General features: G+C 40.9%; 1 protein-coding gene and 1 long non-coding RNA gene across 3 annotated transcripts in view; one reads left to right on the forward strand and one right to left on the reverse strand.

The window, feature by feature from the left end:
• LOC144608409 (uncharacterized) overlaps positions 1–395 on the reverse strand; it is a 49,340-nt gene extending 48,945 nt beyond the window's left edge. Inside the window, exon 1 of the long non-coding RNA XR_013549194.1 lies at positions 304–395. This is a non-coding gene — a long non-coding RNA (uncharacterized LOC144608409). The remainder of the gene's footprint in view (positions 1–303) is intronic.
• The window catches only part of traf1 (TNF receptor-associated factor 1), a 67,781-nt gene that overhangs the window by 39,006 nt on the left and 7,814 nt on the right, over positions 1–20,961 (forward strand). For both annotated transcript variants that reach the window (XM_078426140.1, XM_078426141.1), the window contains exons 2-8: positions 159–395; positions 2,416–2,500; positions 5,054–5,152; positions 6,769–6,930; positions 9,465–9,536; positions 13,128–13,196; positions 18,544–19,062. In XM_078426140.1, the coding sequence (XP_078282266.1) occupies positions 187–395; positions 2,416–2,500; positions 5,054–5,152; positions 6,769–6,930; positions 9,465–9,536; positions 13,128–13,196; positions 18,544–19,062 (1,215 nt within the window). In that variant the 5' untranslated portion in view covers positions 159–186. The remainder of the gene's footprint in view (positions 1–158; positions 396–2,415; positions 2,501–5,053; positions 5,153–6,768; positions 6,931–9,464; positions 9,537–13,127; positions 13,197–18,543; positions 19,063–20,961) is intronic.

A 20,961-nucleotide genomic window follows, 5' to 3' on the forward strand; every position in this document is an offset into this window, starting at 1 on the left:
AGATTTGTCATAGCAGGGTTTTTTTTAAAGCACAGCTGAAGTCTGAAGTTTACTCTTCCTCCTTGGCAATGTAAAACCTTGACTTGCTCTCATTTGGCACTTGCTGCTTTGATCGCTCGACAAACACTCACGGGAACCTTGTTATTTTTTAAAAATAGGAAGCCCTGGGTGCATAAACGGTTTCTAATGGCGCAAGAATCCAACGGCTTGATGTGCAATGGGGTGCAGTCCTCACCTGATGAAAATGAGTTACCCTCTGGCTTCCCACAAAATATCTGTGACGATGTACCGGAGGAGAAGTACCTGTGCAGCTTTTGTAAAAACGTCTTGAAGAAGGCATACCAAACGTTGTGTGGCCACCGATACTGCTGGGCTTGTGTGGAGTGGATCGTCAAGTGAGTTTCTTCTACCTTTTATTTACTATCAGTTTGTCATTTCTGTACTTAACTAAAAATAATTGCTCCGAGAACATTCAGAAACAAATATTTGTTTTGTCAGCTAGCCAATTACTTGCTTAAATAATAGACTGATGAAAGACATTGCCACTTTTTAAATTAATAAAAAATCGGTACTATATTACTGTCTTTTACCCAGGGTAGGGAATCAAAAACCAGAGGGCATAGGGTTACAGTGATTGGAGCAAGATTTAGTAGGAGCCTGAGGGGCAACCTTTTCACTCAGAGGGTGGTGGGTGTATGGAACGAGCTGCCAGAGGAGGTAGTTGAGGCAGGTACTATAGCAACATTTAAAAGACACTTGGCCGGGTACCTAGATAGGAAAGGTTCAGAGCGATATGGGCACAACATGGGCAGATGGGGCTAGCATCGTGGTCAACATGGATAAGTTGGGCCGAAGGGCCTATTTCTATTCTGAATGTTTCTATTAGTTACCTTGCAAGTTGACAGGCTGGGAAGGATTAAAAGATTGTCACCATTTTTAAATGACAAATATAACTTAACACATTTCATGCATTCCACATGTAGCTCTCCCTCATGCTATCAATAAAATGTTTTGCGTGGCAGAGCAATATAAATATAAACATATAAGCTTTTGTTAGCCACGCTGATGGTTTGCAACCTGATCTGCATGACTCCTCAGGCAGTGACACTTTAACAATATTGATTTATTTTATTTTCATATAGCAGTTTTTTTAACAAGTGACAATAAATAGGACACGTTAGCTGCCCCAGCTCCAGGGAGGCTGGCAGTCCGTGAGAAACCCCAGGACTGCCCCATTGAGAGTGACATCATGGGGCATTTACATGGGGGTGAACAGAGTGAACATGTTACTGGAACTGAGCAAGTGGGGCTTTCACTGGAAAAAACATTGGACCACCATGTAATTTCTGACTTGTATTTATCAGCTTTAGTGAGAAAAGTACCTCAAAATGGCTGTTTAATTAGCATAAGATAGACACAAAATGCTGGAGTAACTCAGCGGGTCAGGCAGCATCCCTGGAGCAAAGGAATGGGTGACGTTTTGGGTCGAGACCCTTCTTTAGACTGAGAGTCAGGGGAAAGGGAAACGAGAGATATAGTCGGTGATATAGAGAGATGTAAAACAATACTTAGGATGAAGAAAACTAAGCCGAAACGTCACCCATTCCTTCTCGCCAGAGATGCTGCCTGTTCTGCTGAGTTTTTCCAGCATTTTGAGTCTATCTTATGCAAATTGAACAGTTTTGGGGAAACAAGTTTGTTGGCGAAGGGAAATGTTCATTTTTGTGCCCTACAAGCTGTGAGAGGTGTTTGGACATCTGCGCTCGGTCTGCATTAACCAAACTGATCTCCCGGTGGCCGAGCACTTCAACTCCCCCTCCCATTCCCAGTCTGACCTTTCTGTCATGGGCCTCCTCCAGTGCCATAAGTGAGGCCCACCGGAAATTGGAGGAACAGCACCTCATATTTCGCCTGGGCAGTTTGCAGCCCAGTGGTATGAACATCGACTTCTCCAACTTTAGATAGTTCCTCTGTCCCTCCCTTCCCCTCCTCCTTCCCAGATCTCCCTCTATCTTCCTGTCTCCACCTATATCCTTCCTTTGTCCCGCCCCCCTGACATCAGTCTGAAGAAGGGTCTCGACCCGAAACGTCACCCATTCCTTCTCTCCCGAGATGCTGCCTGACCTGCTGAGTTACTCCAGCATTTTGTGAATTAATCCAATTTATGTTCTGTGCCTCTGTGCACAGTGCTGTTGATGGGCAGAGAATAATTTTAGTTGATTATGTGAGTTCATTCTTGATAAATCTAACCATTGGATTCTGTACACTTCCGTTAATTGGGTTTAATTCCAAATTTAAAATGTAGAAAGAATAACGATAATGATTTAAGATTTAAATATATTTCCATCTTGCTTGTTATTCTAATCTGGTTTAATGTAGATATTCATATTGAACTATTATGCTTCTGTCAAACAGATACAACACAAGCTCAGTTTGCCAAAAATGTAAGGAAGATGACCCACAGAGTGTAAATGAAGATAGCATATTGGCCTTAGGAAAGGTATGGAATTTTATTACAATTCAGCTTGATATTTAACACTTTTGGTGCTAACAAAATGGCGAAAAAAATATTTAAATAGGTAGAATATTTTTGTGAAGTTGAATGTATTGATTGGTATTTAATAATACATTGGAATATTATTAAACTGTTACTCACTTTCAGCATTGGAGACCACTAACATCTCTATTGTGGTAGGTTTCCCCCCACAAACAGCTCAGAATCTTTTAAAGAGAAGTGTGTGTATTTTTATCTAAAATTGTTCAAAATAATTCAGAAAACAAAGAGCAATAATGCTCTGCTATTAAATTCTTTGTTCATTTAAATGACGTTTACCTTTAATTGCATATTATAGAGCCAACCTGCAACCCAAACCACCTCTTCCACAGGTATTTACCCCTGCAACTGATGAGATGTAATGCCTGTCCCAATGCTAGCCCACTCATTACTGGAATCATTCTTATAAACTTCCTCTGGACCCTCTCCAGAGCCAGCACATCCTTCCTCAGATATGGGGCCCAAATATGCTCACAGTACTCCAAATGCTGCCTTACCAGCACCTTATAGAGCCTCAGCATTACATCTCAGTGTTTGTATTGCAGTCCTCTTGATATAAATGAATTTGCCTTTGAATTTTGTCCACCAGCATCTGCAGCTTCTTGTTTCTGCAAGTGTACTAATGGCACTCTGCACATCTGGGCAGTTCTGTGCAGGGACAGTGGCGAGGTTGTTACAGTTTAAAGAATTATATCAGTAATTTTCCACGTGTGGAATTGTGGGGATGCCACCAAAATACTAACTTCATTCTGAAATCCACAGAGAATATATGAAAATAATATTTTGAATTGGAAACATAATTATATCTTTAGTCATCATCAATGATTCTCAAAATTTTTTATGTTAAAAATTAAACATCAATTGTTATTTAAGATTTACAAATTCCACATTGTCATCAAAATATGACTGAAATGAGAGGAGTTGAGGCTTTGACATATTAACCAGACATGACTGCCATTTAAAGAAATATTTCCATTCTCTATACGTAACAGTTCTTTGTAAAGACCATATATGCTGTGGTGACGTTACCAAGAATTCTCACATCTCGTAACACAGGCAGGAAATTCATTTATTGTGCTTTTACATGAAGCATTTCATATACTCTTTGCAATTGAGACTCTGGTGTAATACATTCTATATTTTCACATGGGAAAACAATCTGTTTCCAGTTGTTGCATGGGTGGTATCCTAAATATGAAAGTTTCTTTTCAAATTATTGGGGGGTTCCCCAAGCTTGTTTTCTACATTGGTATGCTGCATTTCTGGGGAATATTTTTAGTCCCTTCAGAAGAGTCTTAGTTGGCTGACGTAAGATTGTGGGGTGGGATTGTGGATTGTGAGCAACAATTAATGCTTAGTTTCTACAACCTCTCCCGAGGTTGAAGGGTTGATTTGGACCTTGCTGTAGGCTGCCATTGTTCGCAGTCGGAAGGGAAGACATTACAGATTGCAATTATGTTTTTTTTAAATAATTTCGATATCAAAAATACATTTGACTAATAAAATGATTTTAATATATTGATAAGTAGTAAATGGAACATAGAGCAGGACAGCACAGGAACAAACCCTTTGGCCCGAGATGCCACTGTCGAAAATGCCAACTAACAAGCATATTGCCCATCCTGTTCTCCAGAGCTGCTCTGACCCACTGAGTTACTCTAGCACTTTGTGTCTGCAGTTCCTTGTTTCTTTAACCCATTTTCAATTGTCTTAAATGGTAACAAAATTCAAGAGATAACTGGACAGTAAATAGTAAATTCATGGCATGTAACTTGTACATATCAAGATCTTTAATACTGTCCTCTTTAAACATTCTCTCCCAAATAGAAACTATTTTATTATTTCACCCATTTTTTTCGTAATGTTTAGAAGGAAATGTGCCAATATGTTTTACCAATATTTTAAGGAAATGCAGACAAAAGTACTTGAATTGTTGTGACAACATTTCAAATAACCTTTGTTGTCAGAAGAGGCAATAGTATTTAGATCAAATAAAATTTTAAACTGGCACAGATAAGCTTAATATGGTTGGCTTAATTAAATTAAAAAAGCTATTTCATTGTACAGCCAACCTTTTGAGAACTGGTTTTAAAAAAACCTTTGAAAACTCTAACTGTGGCACAGTGGTGCAGCGGTAGAGTTGCAGCCTTACAGCGCTTGCAGTACCAGTGACCCCGGTTCGATCCTGGCTACGGGTGCATGTCTGTATTGAGTTTGTTCATTCTCCTCATGACCTGCATGGGCTTTCTCTGAGAACTTTGCTTTCCACCCACACTCCCAAAACCTCCCATAGGTTTGTAGGTTAATTAGCTTGGTATAAAAATTTTAATTGCCCTTAGTGTAGGATAGTGTTAATGTGCGAGGATTGCTGGCCAGTGCGGACTCGGTGGGCCGAAGGGCATGTTTCCGTGCTGTGTCTCTAAACTAAACCGAACATAAATCCATGTTCAATTCACTCAAACCCGTTTAAGGAATTAATTGATTTTTTTTAATTTTAAGATGTTCAGTGATGCTGCAGTTTCCAAAGAGATCTTGGATTTGAAAGTGCATTGCATCAATCCTGGTTGTAACTGGAAGAATGTAATGAAGAATTATGAGGTGGGTTATTGAGCGGGTGAAATTTCACATTTTAAAATTTAATTTAGTTGTCTGGTGTCAAAATAAATCATGAAGAAATCAATTTATAATACAACTTGCTGCAAGATTGGCAAAGAAGCCTGTTCATTCTACTGAAGCACTAACGTTCAGAAGGACCCCTCTATCATCCCTTCCAAGCATCCAAAGATTTTAATCTTAAATATCCTGCTGACAAATTCACTCTGTGCTGATCATTTATGCTGCCTTTTTATTTTAGAATTGTCTCTGTGTACAATTTATTTCATTTGCAGAATTTTGACATGGCAACGTCTCCACTCCATGCTCCAACTGATCAAGGCTATCATTCTTTACAAACTTTTCCATTTACATTTTCACTTTTGAGGATTTAAGGCAGAGATAGATGGATTCTTGATTAGTACAGGTGTCCGAGGTTATGGGGAAAAGGCAGGAGAATGGGGTTAGGAGGGAGAGACAGATCAGCCATGATTGAATGACTGAGTACACTTAATGGGCCGAATGGCCTAATTCTACTCCCATTCCTTAAGACATAACATGATTATGGCTTGTAGCCCAAGATCCCTCTGTACTCAATGCTATGAAGGATCCTGCCATTTACACTTTCCTTTTGCATTCAGTCTCACAAAAAGCACCACGTTGCACTATGTACCCTTTTTTTTTGCCCAAGTTTCCAATGGATTGATATCCTGTGACAACCTTCCTCACTATCCACAACTCCACCAATTTTCATCTTATCTGCGGATTAACTAATCAGAACACCTACGTTTTTATCCAACTCATTAATATATACAACCCAAGACCTTTACAACCAAGAGGGATGCTGTACCACCAGGTGCCAAAAAATCGGCGGTGGACCTGTACATGGGAACACCTCTGCTGTCGACCTCCTCTCCAAATTGCAGGACACCCTGACTTGGAGTTATTTTTCCTGTCCATTATGTGGTTCTAAATCCAGGGACTCCTTGCCCTACAGCAGTGTGACCCACCATCAGATGTACCTTGCTCAAGAGCAGTGTGACCCACCTTCATCATTGTACCTTACCCTACAGTGTGGACCCATCTTTATCAGATGCACCCTAAATTACAGCAGTGTGGAGCACCTTTATCAGATGCACCCTAACTTACAGCAGTGTGGAGCACCTTAATCAGGTGCACCTTACCCCACTGCAATGTGGAGCACCTTATGTACTACGGTACTTAAAGAAGACCACTCACCTTCACTCTCTCTAACAGTTAGGGAAGGATGTTACATATTAGCTCTGTCAGCGATACCCAGAAACTGACAATTTAAAAAAAAGTTTGGTTGACGTATTTTTTCACCTGACCTGATCCTGGCACCCAATTAGTGGCTCAGCATTTAGTCGCTTGGTTCCAACACCATCTTGGGACTGCAAGATGAGAATTCCAGAAAATCTATTTTATTTTGAGAAAATAAGTTCAGAGAAACAGGCACTGAAAAATCCAAGCCAGTATCTCTTCTGTGTTCAAATGTTGGTTTTAAATAAAGTTGCTGCTTGTTTGATTTACAAAAAAAGATTTAAACTATTGCCATTTTTGTCATTGATGTTGTGTCTCTGAATTTGTTTAATTGTTTCCAGGATCACGTAACTCAGTGTGAATTTTCACTGATTCCCTGCAGTACAGGTTGTGGATTGATGGTTTTAAGAAAAAAATTGGCAGATCACTTGGAAAAAGAATGTAAAAATAATATGGTGGAGTGTCAGCAATGTGAAGTGAAGATGTTTGTGAGAGACTTGCAGGTTTGTTAACAACATTTAAACGCAAAACTGAATTCAGTGTATTATAGTTTATGCAACTCCAATTGTATATTTTTATATAGATTTGAATATTTTATATTTTTACCTCACTGATACATTTAATTGGATATGATCTACTAATTCAGCTACTTTATCCTCTAGTTGGCTGCATTAGACACAAACGTATGGTTTAGTTTGTTGTTCTATCTTCTCATTACTCTATTAACTCCAGATATCCCCCACTCAAGACAGTAATACAGCTGGTTAAAAAAACAAAAAATGCTGGAAATGCTCAGTCAGTCACAGAAAGAGAAACAGGATTAATGTACCAGGTCCCAGACCTTCTGTCCAACATAGGTCTGTTTCTGTTTCAGGTCTCAGCAGCTGCAGATTTTTTATTTTCAAACTCTGAGCAAATTTTTTTTTAATGTAAATGCTGGAAATCTTGAATAGAAACAGAAAATGCTGGAAAGATACAGGGGAGGGGGAGGGAGGGGGGGAATTAAACCTGAAACTTTATCTGTTTCACTTTCCACTACAGTGTTTGCAGAACTTTCTGCTTTTATAGCAGGCTAGTGACTAAATATGTTGTACCTGCATTGTGAAGATTGTAATTGGAATTTCTGATTGCCATAAACCCTTTTGAGGGGTAATACTTTCAGATAATTACTCTGCCAATTACTGTAGTGTGAGGCGAGATCAGAAATGGGTCATTTGGCCTAATTTGCCATGTATGCCTCAGATAGAAACATAGAAAATAGTTGCAGGAGTAGGCCATTCGGCCCTTCAGCCCTTCGAGCCAGCTGATTGTCCAAAATCAGTATCCCGTTCCTGCTTTTTCCCCATATCCCACTATTGCCTTAGCCCTAAGAGCTAAATCTAACTCTCTCTTGAAAACATCCAGTGAATTGGCCTCCACTGCCTTCTGTGGCAGAGAATTCCACAGATTCACAACTCTGGGTGAACATTTTTTTCCTCATCTCAGTCCAAAATGGCCTACCCATTATTCTTAAACTGTGACCCCTGGTTCTGAACTCCCCCAACATTTGGAACATTTTTCCTGCATCTACTCTGCCCAATCCTCTAAGAATTTTATATGTCTATATAAGATCCCCTCTCATCCTTCTAAATTCCAGCAAGGCCCAGTTGACCCATTCTTTCATCATACGTCAGCCCCGCCATCCCGGGAATTAACCCAGTGAAGCTACGCTGCGCTCCCTCAATAGCAATAATGTCCTTCCTCAAATTAGGAAACTAAAATTGTACACAATACTCCAGGTGCGGCCTCACCAAGGCCCTGTACAACTGCAGTAGGACCTCCTTGCTCCTAAACAGTTTAAGAATAAGGGGTAGGCCATTTAGAACGGAGATGAGGAAAAACTTTTTCAGTCAGAGAGTTGTGAATCTGTGGAATTCTCTGCCTCAGAAGGCAGTGGATGCCAATTCTCTGAATGCATTCAAGAGAGAGCTGGATAGAGCTCTTAAGGATAGCGGAGTCAGGGGGTATGGGGAGAAGGCAGGAACGGGGTACTGATTGAGAATGATCAGCCATGATCACATTGAATGGCGGTGCTGGCTCGAAGGGCCGAATGGCCTCCTCCTGCACCTATATATTTTTTTTAAACTCAAATCCTCTCGCATAATAGGGCAACATGCCATTAGCTTTCTTCACTGCCTACTGTACCTGCATGGTTACACTCAGTGTCTGATGTACAAGCACTCCCAGGTTTCGTTGCACCTCCCCTTCTCCTAACACCATTAAGATAATAATCTGCCTTCCTGTTCTTGCCACCAAAGTGGATAACCTCGCGTTTATCCACATTATACTGCATCTGCCATGCATCTGCCCACTCACCCAATCTATCCATGTCACCCTGCAACCTCAGCATCTTCCTCGCAGCTCACACTGCCACCCAGCTTTGTGTCATCCACAAACTTAGAGATGTTACATTTAATTCCCTCGTCTAAATCGTTAATTAAGCCAGAGTCTATTTCCGCATTTAAATCTTTGGTTAAAGCTTTCCAATAACTTATTTCAAGTTTTCTCTGTATCTTTATAGGTTATTAAAAGGATATTATTAACCTAGCAATCTAGTCACAGCGTGACTATGTCTGTAATATTGACTATAGTATGCGATGTGCAGCAACCACCATATACTTTACCATGGGTCTTCATTGCATCATTTAATGCTCAACTTCAGTGAAATATCTTTCTTCAGCTTCACTACTTTTGTCTACATTTCTAACATTGAAAAACAATTTTTCAAAAGAAAGTCTCCCTGTGGTTCAGTCTATTAATGATATTCTGCACTCTGTACCTTCCCGTTTGCTCTACCTATTGTATTTGAGTTTGACTTGATTGTATTTATGTGTAGTAAAATTTAATCTGTTTGGAGAGCATGTGAAACAAAGCTTTTCACTGTACCTCAGTACACATGACAATAATAAGCCTAAACCTGATGTAATCTGTTAGCCTTGTTTTGTTTCTGCTAAATAGCTCCCAAATCATATCCATCTTTTTTTTCCCCAAACATCAGAAGCACGTGTGTGAGAAAGCCCCTTCCAAAGAGAAAAAATCTTTCAAGTTTGACTTGGCCATCAAAGAAAAGGTAGGACTACCCACTATCTGATCATGTTTACTCACTGAGTATTGACGGTTACGGGACTTTGATCTGTGTTGTTGGGTGATTTTAGTAAGAATAATACATGAAACTTAAACTTAAGCTGCATCTTTATATCATAAAAGTGCCAGGGTTCATGCTGCTGGTGTGTGATCACTGTATTAAAATGCTTCCATAAAAATGAGTCTAATCATTCTCAAGAAGAGTCCCGACCTGAAACGTCACCTATCCATGTCCTCCAGAGATGCTGTCTGACCCCATGAGTCACTCCAGCACATTGTGTCTTTTTTTACTACTATATAAAAATGGGCGAGACAATATTGCTGGCGCGGCCGGTCACTGTCTGGGTTTAAGAGCAGCAAGTTTGAGAAACTACGTTAAGGACTTTAGGGTGGCACGGTGGCCAGAGACCCAGGCTCGATCCAGACTAAGGGTGCTGTCTGTTCGGAGTTTGTACGTTCTTCCCGTGACCGCGTGGGTTTTCCCCAGGAGCCCTGGTTTCCTCCCACACTCCAAAGACGTACAGGGTTGTAGTTTAATTGGCTTCGGTAAAAATTGTAAATTCTCCCTAGCGTGTAGGATAATATTAGTGTAAGGGGATCGCTGGTCGGTGCGGACTCAGTGGGCCGAAGGGCCTGTTTCCGCACTCTATCTCTAAGACTAAAAAGTGAAACTAAAGACAGTTGGTAGCTATGGGACTATATTTGATCATGAGTCACCTCCAGTTTAAATTCCATTTGGAATATTTTGGAGGATCAAGAACCAAGAACCACAAAGTTCATGTGAATGTAAAAATGCGGAAATATACATACATATACATATATATACAGCCGGAAACAGGCCTTTTCGGCCCTCCAAGTCCGTGCCGCCCAGTGATCCCCGTACATTAACACTATCCTACACCCACTAGGGACAATTTTTACATTTACCCAGCCAATTAACCTACATACCTATATAGGTATATATAATTCCAGAAAAATTAATATCCCGGTTCTCCCATCTTTTATTTTCATTCACATCTGAAGGTCTATCGAGAAATCTAGTCAGATTGCAAACTGCAGCTGAAGCACCCTATGTGATCTGACCTGTGCTTCCAACCCAGTAGTTTCTCCATTACAAAGATAATGCTTCCATCTTTATAACACTGTCCATCTCCGCTCCTGTTTCATCTGCTTTTGAGACCTTCATCCATCTCTCTGATGTCCTACTCGATCCCCCGTCTTGCGTCATGGATAAAGTTGAGCTCATCCAGACCAATCATCCCGGCCATTCAGGACATTTTCTACCGGCGGTGCCTGCGGAAGGCACGCAGCATCATCAAGGACCACGGCCACCCAGCACGCAGGCTGTTCTCCTTGTCACCGTCAGGCAGACGATACAGGAGTATGGCTGCACGTACCACCAGACTTAAGAACTGTTTCTACCATCAGGCATCTGAACTCATAAACACATTTCAAATCATATATGTTGATTATTTTAATATTGTCTTTTTACCTTACTAATGTCATTTTAATCTTATTTATCCTTGGAATATTACTGCTGAGGTGACCCGTTGTCTTGTCAAATACATTTCATTGTATCGTTGACCCTGTGCCAACCTACATATCATGAATAAAATTATTATTATTATTATACCTCTGCTGATGTATCATCCATGTCCAGTTCACCCTCCAATTCTGTCCCTACTCCTTAACCCACCTTGCCCTCAGGCCCAACTGTCCTGTAGCTTTTACAATTCTCTACCGTGTTGCAGTCCCTCCAATATTGCACCAGTTGAAATCACTGTGACATTTTTTTCAATTGAGGCTCCCCGTGGTGTTAGTCTATTGATGATATTCTGCACAACTCTATTGTACTTGAGCTTGACTTGATTGTATTTATTAATAGTATTATTTACTCTGTTTGGATAGCCTGCAAAACAAGCTGCTCCAACTTACAAATGGCAGAGATTTCTATTGATCTTGAACACAGGCCTCATACACATTTTCAAATTTTCTTCAGTCCTTCTTTGGCACCCAAACTTTCGTCTGGCCCTGTAATATTTCCGCACTAAGCCTCTTTGAGTCTGCCTAATATCTCTTTCTCGTGTTTTTTTAAAATAATGCTCCTATGAAGGATCTGGGAACTTTTTGCATGACTAAAGTAAAACTCTGGTACATTGTTCACCAATCGCAGTGGGTGAGTACCCGAATCGCAGGTGCCTTTTCATCTCGCTGGGGTCTGGCGTGGGTCTCTGTGCACTTGATTCCTGTGCTCCCTTTCAACCTGTGTAGGAAAGAACTGCAGAACCTGCTGGGTTCACTTAAAAGTATGATACTCTGTAACACCAGAATCAAAAGTTCGTCTAAAAATGTGTTGGAGTATTAACATCCAAACGTCCAATAAATACACAAATGCCGGAGTAACCCAGCCAAAATGTCACCTATCCATGTTCTCTAGAGATGCTGCCTGATCTGCTGAGTTACTCCAGCACTCTGTGTCTGTTTTTGTAAAACAGAATCTACAGTTCTTTGTTTGTACCACAATTAATAGTTTGACTGCAAATGCTCGTAATAATAGTTTGCAAGGTGTTGCCTGACAATTTTAATGGAGTTCGCACCATATGTGACAAGCATAAAATTGAATCACACTTTTGTTATTAGTGTATTAATAGCTTTCTTGTTGTAATAAATTCATGAATTAACAAGTTTGCCATGTGCTTCGTTTTGAAATTTTGTCTGCTGCAAATGTTCTGACATGTATAGTATGTGTGTGTGTGTGTGTGTGTGTGTGTGTGTGTGTGTGTGTGTGTGTGTGTGTGTGTGTGTGTGTGTGTATATATATGTATATGTGCGTGTGTATATAGTTTTTGTATTTCCATACACTTTTTTTCTTGTTTATGATATTGTTTACAATGTACTATGTTCACATATTCTGTTGTGCTGCTGCAAGTAAGAATGTCATTGCACTGTCTGGGACATATGACAATAAAACACTCTTGAATCTCTTGTTCCACTGTGACTGTATGTGATCTCACTAATCCTTATTGAAGTCTAAGGGCAATCCAACAATGTTGACCACTATAAAATTGTCACCACTGAATATATCTAGGTTATTATTGAAATGGGCTCTTATGATCACTCTACGTTTTTGGACATACTTACAATATTGGTTTTAATCATTAACTGAGGAAGACTTGAACATAAAAGATGAAGTGCCTTCTGTTGATAATTTTACCACAACTCCACTCCATCTAGTGAGCAGCAGAGTTGCTAGAAGCCGGCTGTGGCTTGCTGTGAAATGTTGTGATGGTAACCTCAAAGACAAGGCTGGTGATAAGTTCTAATCTGCACATGAGAATGACATAAATAATGACATTTCTTGATGAGTACAGGTGTCGGAGGTAATGGGGGGAAGGCGGGAGAATGGGGTTAGGAGGTAGATCATCCATGATTGAATGGCGGAGTAGATCTGATGGGCCGAATGGCCTAATTCTGCTCCTATCATTTATGATCTTATGAAATTATTTTTCATTTGTTAAATTTAAGGAAAAAAACTTGCAATTTAGAGTAACTACATGTTCAAAAACTTGTTTCACAGTCTCGTTCTCCTGGAGGGAACCGATCGCGAGACGGCTGCCGTTTTGTAGAATTAGGCTGCAATTTTAAGGTAGGTCTCCTTTAATTTAAAAAAATCAATCATTTTTGGTTGCAATTAGTAGACTGTTGGTAAATAATGTTCTTGTTCTCCTACATTGACCGTGATGGAATTGGTCCTTCTGCTAACTGCATAGGACGAAACAACAATCTTTTCACTGTACCTCAGTACACCTGACAATCAACTAAACTATAAGATGGTTATCAAAACTTACAGCAGGATCTTGCAGCTGAGCAAGTGGGCTGAGGAATGGCTAATGGCATTTAATGCAGATAAGTGCGAGGTGTTGCATTTTAGAAGTCAAACCATGGATGACCTTCACAGTGAATGGCAGGGCATTGGGTGTGTTGTAGAGCAAAGGGATGTAGGAGTGTAGGTATATCGTTCCTTGAAAGTGGCATTCACAGGATAATAGGGTGGTAAAGAAAGCTTTTGGTACATTGGCCTTTATCAGCCAGGGTATTGAGTATAGACGTTAAACGTGTTGGTCAGGCCACATTTGGAGCACTGTGTACAGTTTTGGTCACCCTGCTGTAGGAAGGATGTTGTTAAGCTGGAAAGAATGCAGAGAGGATTGATGTTGCCAGGACTTGAGAGCTTGAGCTAAAGGGAGAGGTTGGACAAGCCAAGGACTTTATTCCAAGGAATGCAGGGGCTGCGGGGTGATCTTCTGGAGGTGTTTAAGATCATGAGGGGAATAGATAGGGTGAATGCACTGACACTGAAATCCGAGCACAATCTGAAATTGAAAATGGTCATGAGTCGGAAACTGATCCCACTGATCAACTTTTATAATATTTGCAAGATAATTTAGCCTGCATTGTGATAGGAATTTATAGAGTAGATGAATCTTGAAGGAGTTTGACCTTTCACATTTAATCACATTCCTACACCGGAAATATGGCTGTTTATTTTGTTTTAAAATATATTTTTTCTTTGGCCACTTATAAACATGCCAATTCTTGAAGGTAGACACAAAATGCTAGAGTAACTCAGCGGGACAGGCAGCATCTCTGGAGAGAAGGAAGTGGTGAGGTTTCAGGACAAGACCCTTCTTCAGATTCTTGAAGAATGCCAATTCTTGATTTAATGCCCAATTATCTTCACATGAAATATATATTTATAATATAGGACCAATCATTCTTTGGCTGAAAGGGTTCTGCTGTCTTCCAGGAACATTACAACTAGTCCTTTTTTTATTTCAGTCTGTACGGTGCATTGCACAAGGTATAGAAATGAGTTGCAGTGATGTTATAAAAGTTATCGAAATGCGTAAAAGAAACAGAAACATAGAAAATAGGTGCAGGAGGAGGCCATTAGGCCCTTCGAGCCAGCACCACCATTCATTGTGATCATGGCTGATCATCCACAATCAGTAACCTGTGCCTGCCTTCTCCCCATATCCCTTGATTCCACTAGCCCCTAGAGCTCTATCTAACTCTCTTTTAAATTCATCCAGTGAATTGGCCTCCACTGCCCTCTGTGGCAGAGAATTCCACAAATTCACAACTCTCTGGGTGAAAAAGTTTCTTCTCACCTCAGCTTTAAATGGCCTCCCCTTTCTTCTTGGACTGTGGCCCCTGGTTCTGGACTCCCTCAACATTGGGAACATTTTTTCTGCATCTAGCTTGTCCTGTCCTTTTATAATTTTATACATCTCTATAAAATCCCCTCTCATCCTTCTAAACTCTAGTGAATACAAGCCCAGTCTTTCCAATCTTTCCTTATATGACAGTTCCGCCATCCCAGGGATTAACATCGTGAACCTACGCTGCACTGCCTCAATAGCAAGGACGTCCTTCCTCAAATTAGGAGACCAAAACTGCACACAATACTCCAGATGTGGACTCACCAAGGCCCTATACAACTGCAGAAGGACCTCTTTGCTCCTATACTCAAATCCTCTCATTATGAAGCCCAACATGCCATTAGCTTTCTTCACTGCCTGCTGTACCTGCACGCTTACTTTCAGTGACCGGTGTACAAGGACACCCAAGTCTCGTTGCACTTCCCCGTTACCTAATCTGTCAACATTGAGATAATCTGTCTCTTTGTTTTTGCCGCCAAAGTGGATAACCTCACATTTATCTACATTATACTGCATCTGCCATGCATTTGCCCATTCACTCAACCTGTCCAAGACACCCTGCAACCTCCTAACATCCTCTTTGCAGTTCTCACTGCCACCCAGCTTTGTGTCATCTGCAAACTTGCTAGTGTTACTTCTCATTCCATCATCCAAATCATTAATATATATTGTAAAAAGTTGCGGCCCCAGCACCGAGTCTTGCGACACTCCACTCTCCACTACCTGCCATTCTGAAAAGGACCCGTTTATTCCTACTCTTTGCTTCCTGTCTGCCAGCCAATTCTCTATCCATGTCAAGACTCTACCCCCAATACCATGTGCTCTAATTTTGCTCACCAATCTCCCATGTGGGACCTTATCAAAGGCTTTCTGAAAGTCTAGATACACTACATCCACTGGCTCTCCTTCATCCATTTTACTTGTCACATCCTCAAAAAATTCCAGTAGGATTTCCCCTTCATAAATCCATGCTGACTTGGACCAACCTTTTACTGCTATCCAAATGCGCTGTTATTACCTCTTTAATATCATATCATATATATATACAGCGCGGAAACAGGCCTTTTCGGCCCACCAAGTCTGCGCCGCCCAGCGATCCCTGCACATTAACACTATCCTACACACACTAGGGACAATTTTTTTACATTTACCCAGTCAAATTAACCTACATACCCGTACGTCTTAATAATTGACTCCAGCATCTTTCCCACCACCGATGTCAGGCTAACTGGTCTATAATTCCCCGTTTTCTCTCTCGCTCCTTTCTTGAAAAGTGGGATAACATTAGCTACCCTCCAATCCACAGGAACTGATCCTGAATCAATTGAACATTGGAAAATGATCACCAATGCGTCCACTATTTCTAGAGCCACCTCCCTGAGTAACCTGGGATGCAGACCCATCAGGCCCTGGGGATTTATCAGCCTTTAGACCCATCAGTCCACCCAATACTATTTCTCGCCTGATGCAAATTTCTTTCAGTTCCTCTGTCTCCCTAGATCCTCTGTTCTCTGGGACATCTGGAAGATAGCTTGTGTCTTCCTTACTGTTGACAGATCCGAAGTACCTGTTCAACTCTTCTGCCATTTCCTTGTTACCCATAATAATTTCACCCGTGTCTGCCTTCAAGTGACTCACATTTGTCTTTACTAATCTTTTTCTCTTAACGTATTTAAAGAAGCTTGTACTGTCCTTCTTTATATTCTTGGCCAGCTTCTCCTGGTACTTCATCTTTTCAGCCCGTATTGCCCGTTTTGTTACCTTCTGTTGTCCTTTGAAAGTTACCCAATCCTCTGGCTTCCCACTACTATTTGCTATGTTATACATCTTTTCTTTTAGTTTTATTCCATCCCTAACTTCCCTTGTCAGCCACGGTTGCCTCCTACTCCCCTTAGAATCTTTCTTCCGCTTTGGAATAAAATGATCCTACATCTTCTGGATTATACCCAGAAATTCCTGCCATTGCTGTTCCACTGTCATTCCTGCTAGGATCCTCTTCCAGTTGACCTTGGCCAGCTCCTCTCATGCCTTCATAGTCCCCTTTGTTCAACTGCAACTGCAACACTGATGATTTAACCTTCTCCCTCTCAAATTGCAGATTAAAACTAATCATATTATGGTCACTACCACCAAGTGGTTCTTTTACCTTGAGTTCCCTTATTAAATATGGTTCATTGGACAACACTAAATCCAGAATTGCCTTCTCTCTGGTAGGCTCCATTACAAGCTGCTCTAAGAATCCATCTCGGAGGCACTCTACAAACTCCCTTTCTTGGGGTCCAGATCCAACCTGATTTTCCCAGTCTACCTGCATATTGAAATCCCCCATCACCACAGTGGCATTACCTTTGTTACATGCCAGTTTTAACTCCTGTTGTAACTTACACCCTACTGTTGGGGGGGGGGGGGGGGCCTGCAAATAACTCCCTTTAGTGTCTTCTTACCTTTACAATTCCTCAATTCTCTCCACAGTGACTCTACATCGTCAATCCCTATGTCACCCCTCACAAGGGACTGAATTTCAATCCTCTCCAACAGAGCTACCCCACCTCCTCTGCCCACCTGCCTGTCCTTTCTGTAGGAAGTATAACCCTGAATATTCAGTTCTCAGTCCCAATCCTCCTGCAGCCACGTCTCTTAATGGCGGCACAGCGGCGTAGCAGTAGAGCTACTGCCTTATAACGCCAGAGACCCAGGTTCAATCCAGACTAAGGGTGCTGTCTGTACATTTCCCCCATGACCCGCGTGGGTTTTCTCTGAGATCTTCGGTTTCTTCCCACACTCCAAAGATGTACAGATTTGTCGGTTAATTGGCTTGGGGTAAATGTAAAATTGTCCCTAGTGTAGAGGATAGTGTTAATGTGCGGGGATTCTTGTCGGTGCAGACTCGGTGGGCCGAAGGGTCAGCTTCTGTGCTGTATCTCTAAAGTAAACTAAACTGCGGTGAGTTACTTAACTGTCAGAAATGGTGATAGATAGCAAAGAGGATGAATTGAATAACAATGACTAAAGAAGGACCTGAAAATGAAAAATAACTCAAACCAAACATGATTGTTTCCTGGCAGGAAAGGTTGATTTTGAAAGAGAATGGATATGTGAATGTATAAAATCTCCAAGTCACTTTCACAACATCTGCATCTCCAGTGATTTTCTGTGAGGGGAATGTTTCTTCATGTGAATTCTATGGTTGTATTTATTATGCCCTAACTGATCAGATTTGTTTTGTATGGTTATTGTCCTTTCCGTCCCCTATCCAGCCTTGCGTCACCTCATTTAGAAAGTCATCAATAGCCATTAACTGTAATCCATTCCATCCATTTCAGTAGCATCGCTTGGTCTTGATCAAGAACTGCTGAAGGAGCATTCCTTTAACTCGAGCATCCAAAGTCAATGCGTAGAACACAAGGTGCTGAAGTAACTCAGCAGATCAGGGAGCATCTGTGGAGTACATGGATAGATAACGTTTTGGGTCAGGACCTTTCTTCAGACCTCTTGGGTCTTCCAGAGATGCTACCTGACTCACTAAGTTACTCCAGCACTTTGTGTTCTATGCAAGATTGTAGCATCTGCAGTTCCTTGCGTCAACATCCAAAGTCACTGTTTTAATTGGAAAAATGCCTCTGCCCCTGTGTAATCTTTAATATGGGTTTTTATGAACTGTTCCAAGAATTACATGATTGCACATGAATTATCACTTGCAAACTGTTTCAAATATTACCCTACTCAATTTGCAGTATTTAATTCTGTATTCTTTCATGCTCATTAATAAAGGGCAGCAAAGAACGTGTGAAGGATCATGAAAGTGGGTCAGTTGCTGCACATCTTGCGTTATTACTTCAGTTTGCCAATACTCTGAAAACCAACCTGCACAACTTTGGTGCTGTTAATGATGAAGAAGATGCATCGGTGCTTGCTCTCCCTTCACTGATCACTCAACTGCAGCTCAGAGTCCAAGAAATCGAGAAGAATGTGCTGTCTCTGTCGTACAAAAATTCATTATCCTCCCTACGCTCCCAGGTTGCCGTGGAATCAAACGGTGATTTAGAAACGGATCATTTTGAAGGAGCTTCTGGATCCAGTAACAGCTCAGATTTGCCAGCACCGCTGTATTCAGGTCAGGCGTTCACTGGGTGTCAAAATAAAATTGATGCTCTTGAACGCAAAATCCAGACATTTGAAAACATTGTGACCGTTTTGAACCGAGAGGTAGAAAAAACTCAAACTACTATTGTTGCTTTTGAGAGACAAAACAAGATTGACCAAGATGCCATTAAAGCTTTGGAACACAGGGTAAAGTATTTTGTTTATGCATTTCCATTTTTTATCTCCTGTTGTAGGAAACAAACCATTTTAATAAACATCTCAAGACAGCTATTGCAAGAATTGTATCCCCCCTTCCCTTTTCTTTTGTTAGTATGGTATCATTTCTGGTTTTAAGAGCTCTTGTTCAAACTAGTTTTTCACTGTACCTCAATACACTTGACAATAAACTAACTGAACAGAACAGAGCTATTTGAAAATGAGTCATAACGTACAAGTTGTGTATTTATTTAATACAGAATTAGTTTAACTTGTATCTTTTGGAATACTTACTCTACAGTTACTCCCATATAGAGAGATGATGAACATTATTTCATTATCCTACCAAGTGGTCAGTTTTTATTTGACCATAATTATGGGCTTCACGGAAGGATCTGTGATCGTGGTGCAAATCTCAAACATTCAGTTTATTTTATACTAAAAATAATTTTAAAGTCGTAAGTAACTTTTTTTTAAAATGCGTTACCAAAGACTTTTGAATCCAACAACACATTAAATTTGAGGGGTGGCACCATGGCGCAGCCTCACAGCACCAGAGACTAGGGTTCATTCAGGTGCTGTCTATGTGGAGTTTGCACAGTCTTCCTTTGACCACATGGGTTTTCTCCAGGTACTCCAGTTTCCTCCCACATCTCAAAGATGTGTGGGTGTGTAGGCTAAACGGCCTCTGTAAGTTGCCCCTAGAGTGTCGGGAGTGAAGGGGAAAGCGTGATAACATAGAACTAGTGTGTGAACGGCTGCTCAATGGTTGATGTGGACACAGTGTGCCAAAGGGCCTGTGTCCAGGCTATATCTTTAAACTAAAAGTAAAAGCTAGGAACACCTGTAATCTTGTTCCGATGGATATTATGAATCACACTAGTACAGAATATATTCAGTTACTGTAATGTGAACTGTTAGCTCCGAAATTGGGTAAAGTGGTGATGGGTGATATGGGTGGGTGTGGTTCAGTTTGACTCGTCAGGTTTCTTCTAATTCCTACTCTTTGCTTCCTGTCTGCCAACCAGTTCTCTATCCATGTCAATATCCTACCCCCAATACCATGTGCTCTAGTTTTGCACACTAATCTCTTGTGTGGGACCTTGTCAAAGGCGTTTTGAAAGTCCAGATACACCACATCCACTGGTTCTCCCTTATCCATTCTACTTGTTACATCTTCTGGAATTGTTTGAGTATTAGGAGACCTGTGCAATTTTGATCTCCTAATTTGAGGAAGGACATTATGGCTGTTGAGGGTGTGCAGCGTAAGTTCACCAGGTTCATTCCCGAGATGGCGGGACAGATGTATGATGAAAGAATAGGTCGACTGGGCTTGTATTCACTGGAATTTAGAAGGATGAGAGGGGATCTTACAGAAACATACAAAATTCTTAAAGGATTGGACAGGAAAAATGTTCCTGACGTTGGGGGAGTCCAGAACCAGGAGTCACAGTTTAAGAATAAGGGGTAGGCCATTTAGGACTCTGATGAGGAAAAACTTCTTCACCCAGAGAGTTGTGAATCTGTGGAATTCTCTGCCACAGAAAGCAGTGGAGGTCAATTACTGGATGTTTTCAAGAGAGAGTTAGATTTAGCTCTTAGGGCTAAAGGAATCAAGCGATATGGGGAAAAAGCAGGAACGGGATACTGATTTTAGATGATCAGCTATGATCATATTGAATGGTGGTGCTGGCTCGAATGGCCGAATGGCCTCCACCTGCACCTATTTTTCCCTATTTGTTGAGCCGGAAAGTCACTCTGACCTCTGATCAATAGAACTCAAGGCTAACCCAAGAGAGCAATCCTTTTTTTAAGGTCGTTGTGCTGATTTTTATTTATTTTTGTAAGCTGATGTAGATAACATTTTAATATTTGACATTCCACCCATTT

Source organism: Rhinoraja longicauda, chromosome 31 (genome assembly GCF_053455715.1).
Source record: "Rhinoraja longicauda isolate Sanriku21f chromosome 31, sRhiLon1.1, whole genome shotgun sequence".
NCBI classification, from domain to species: Eukaryota; Metazoa; Chordata; class Chondrichthyes; order Rajiformes; family Arhynchobatidae; genus Rhinoraja; species Rhinoraja longicauda.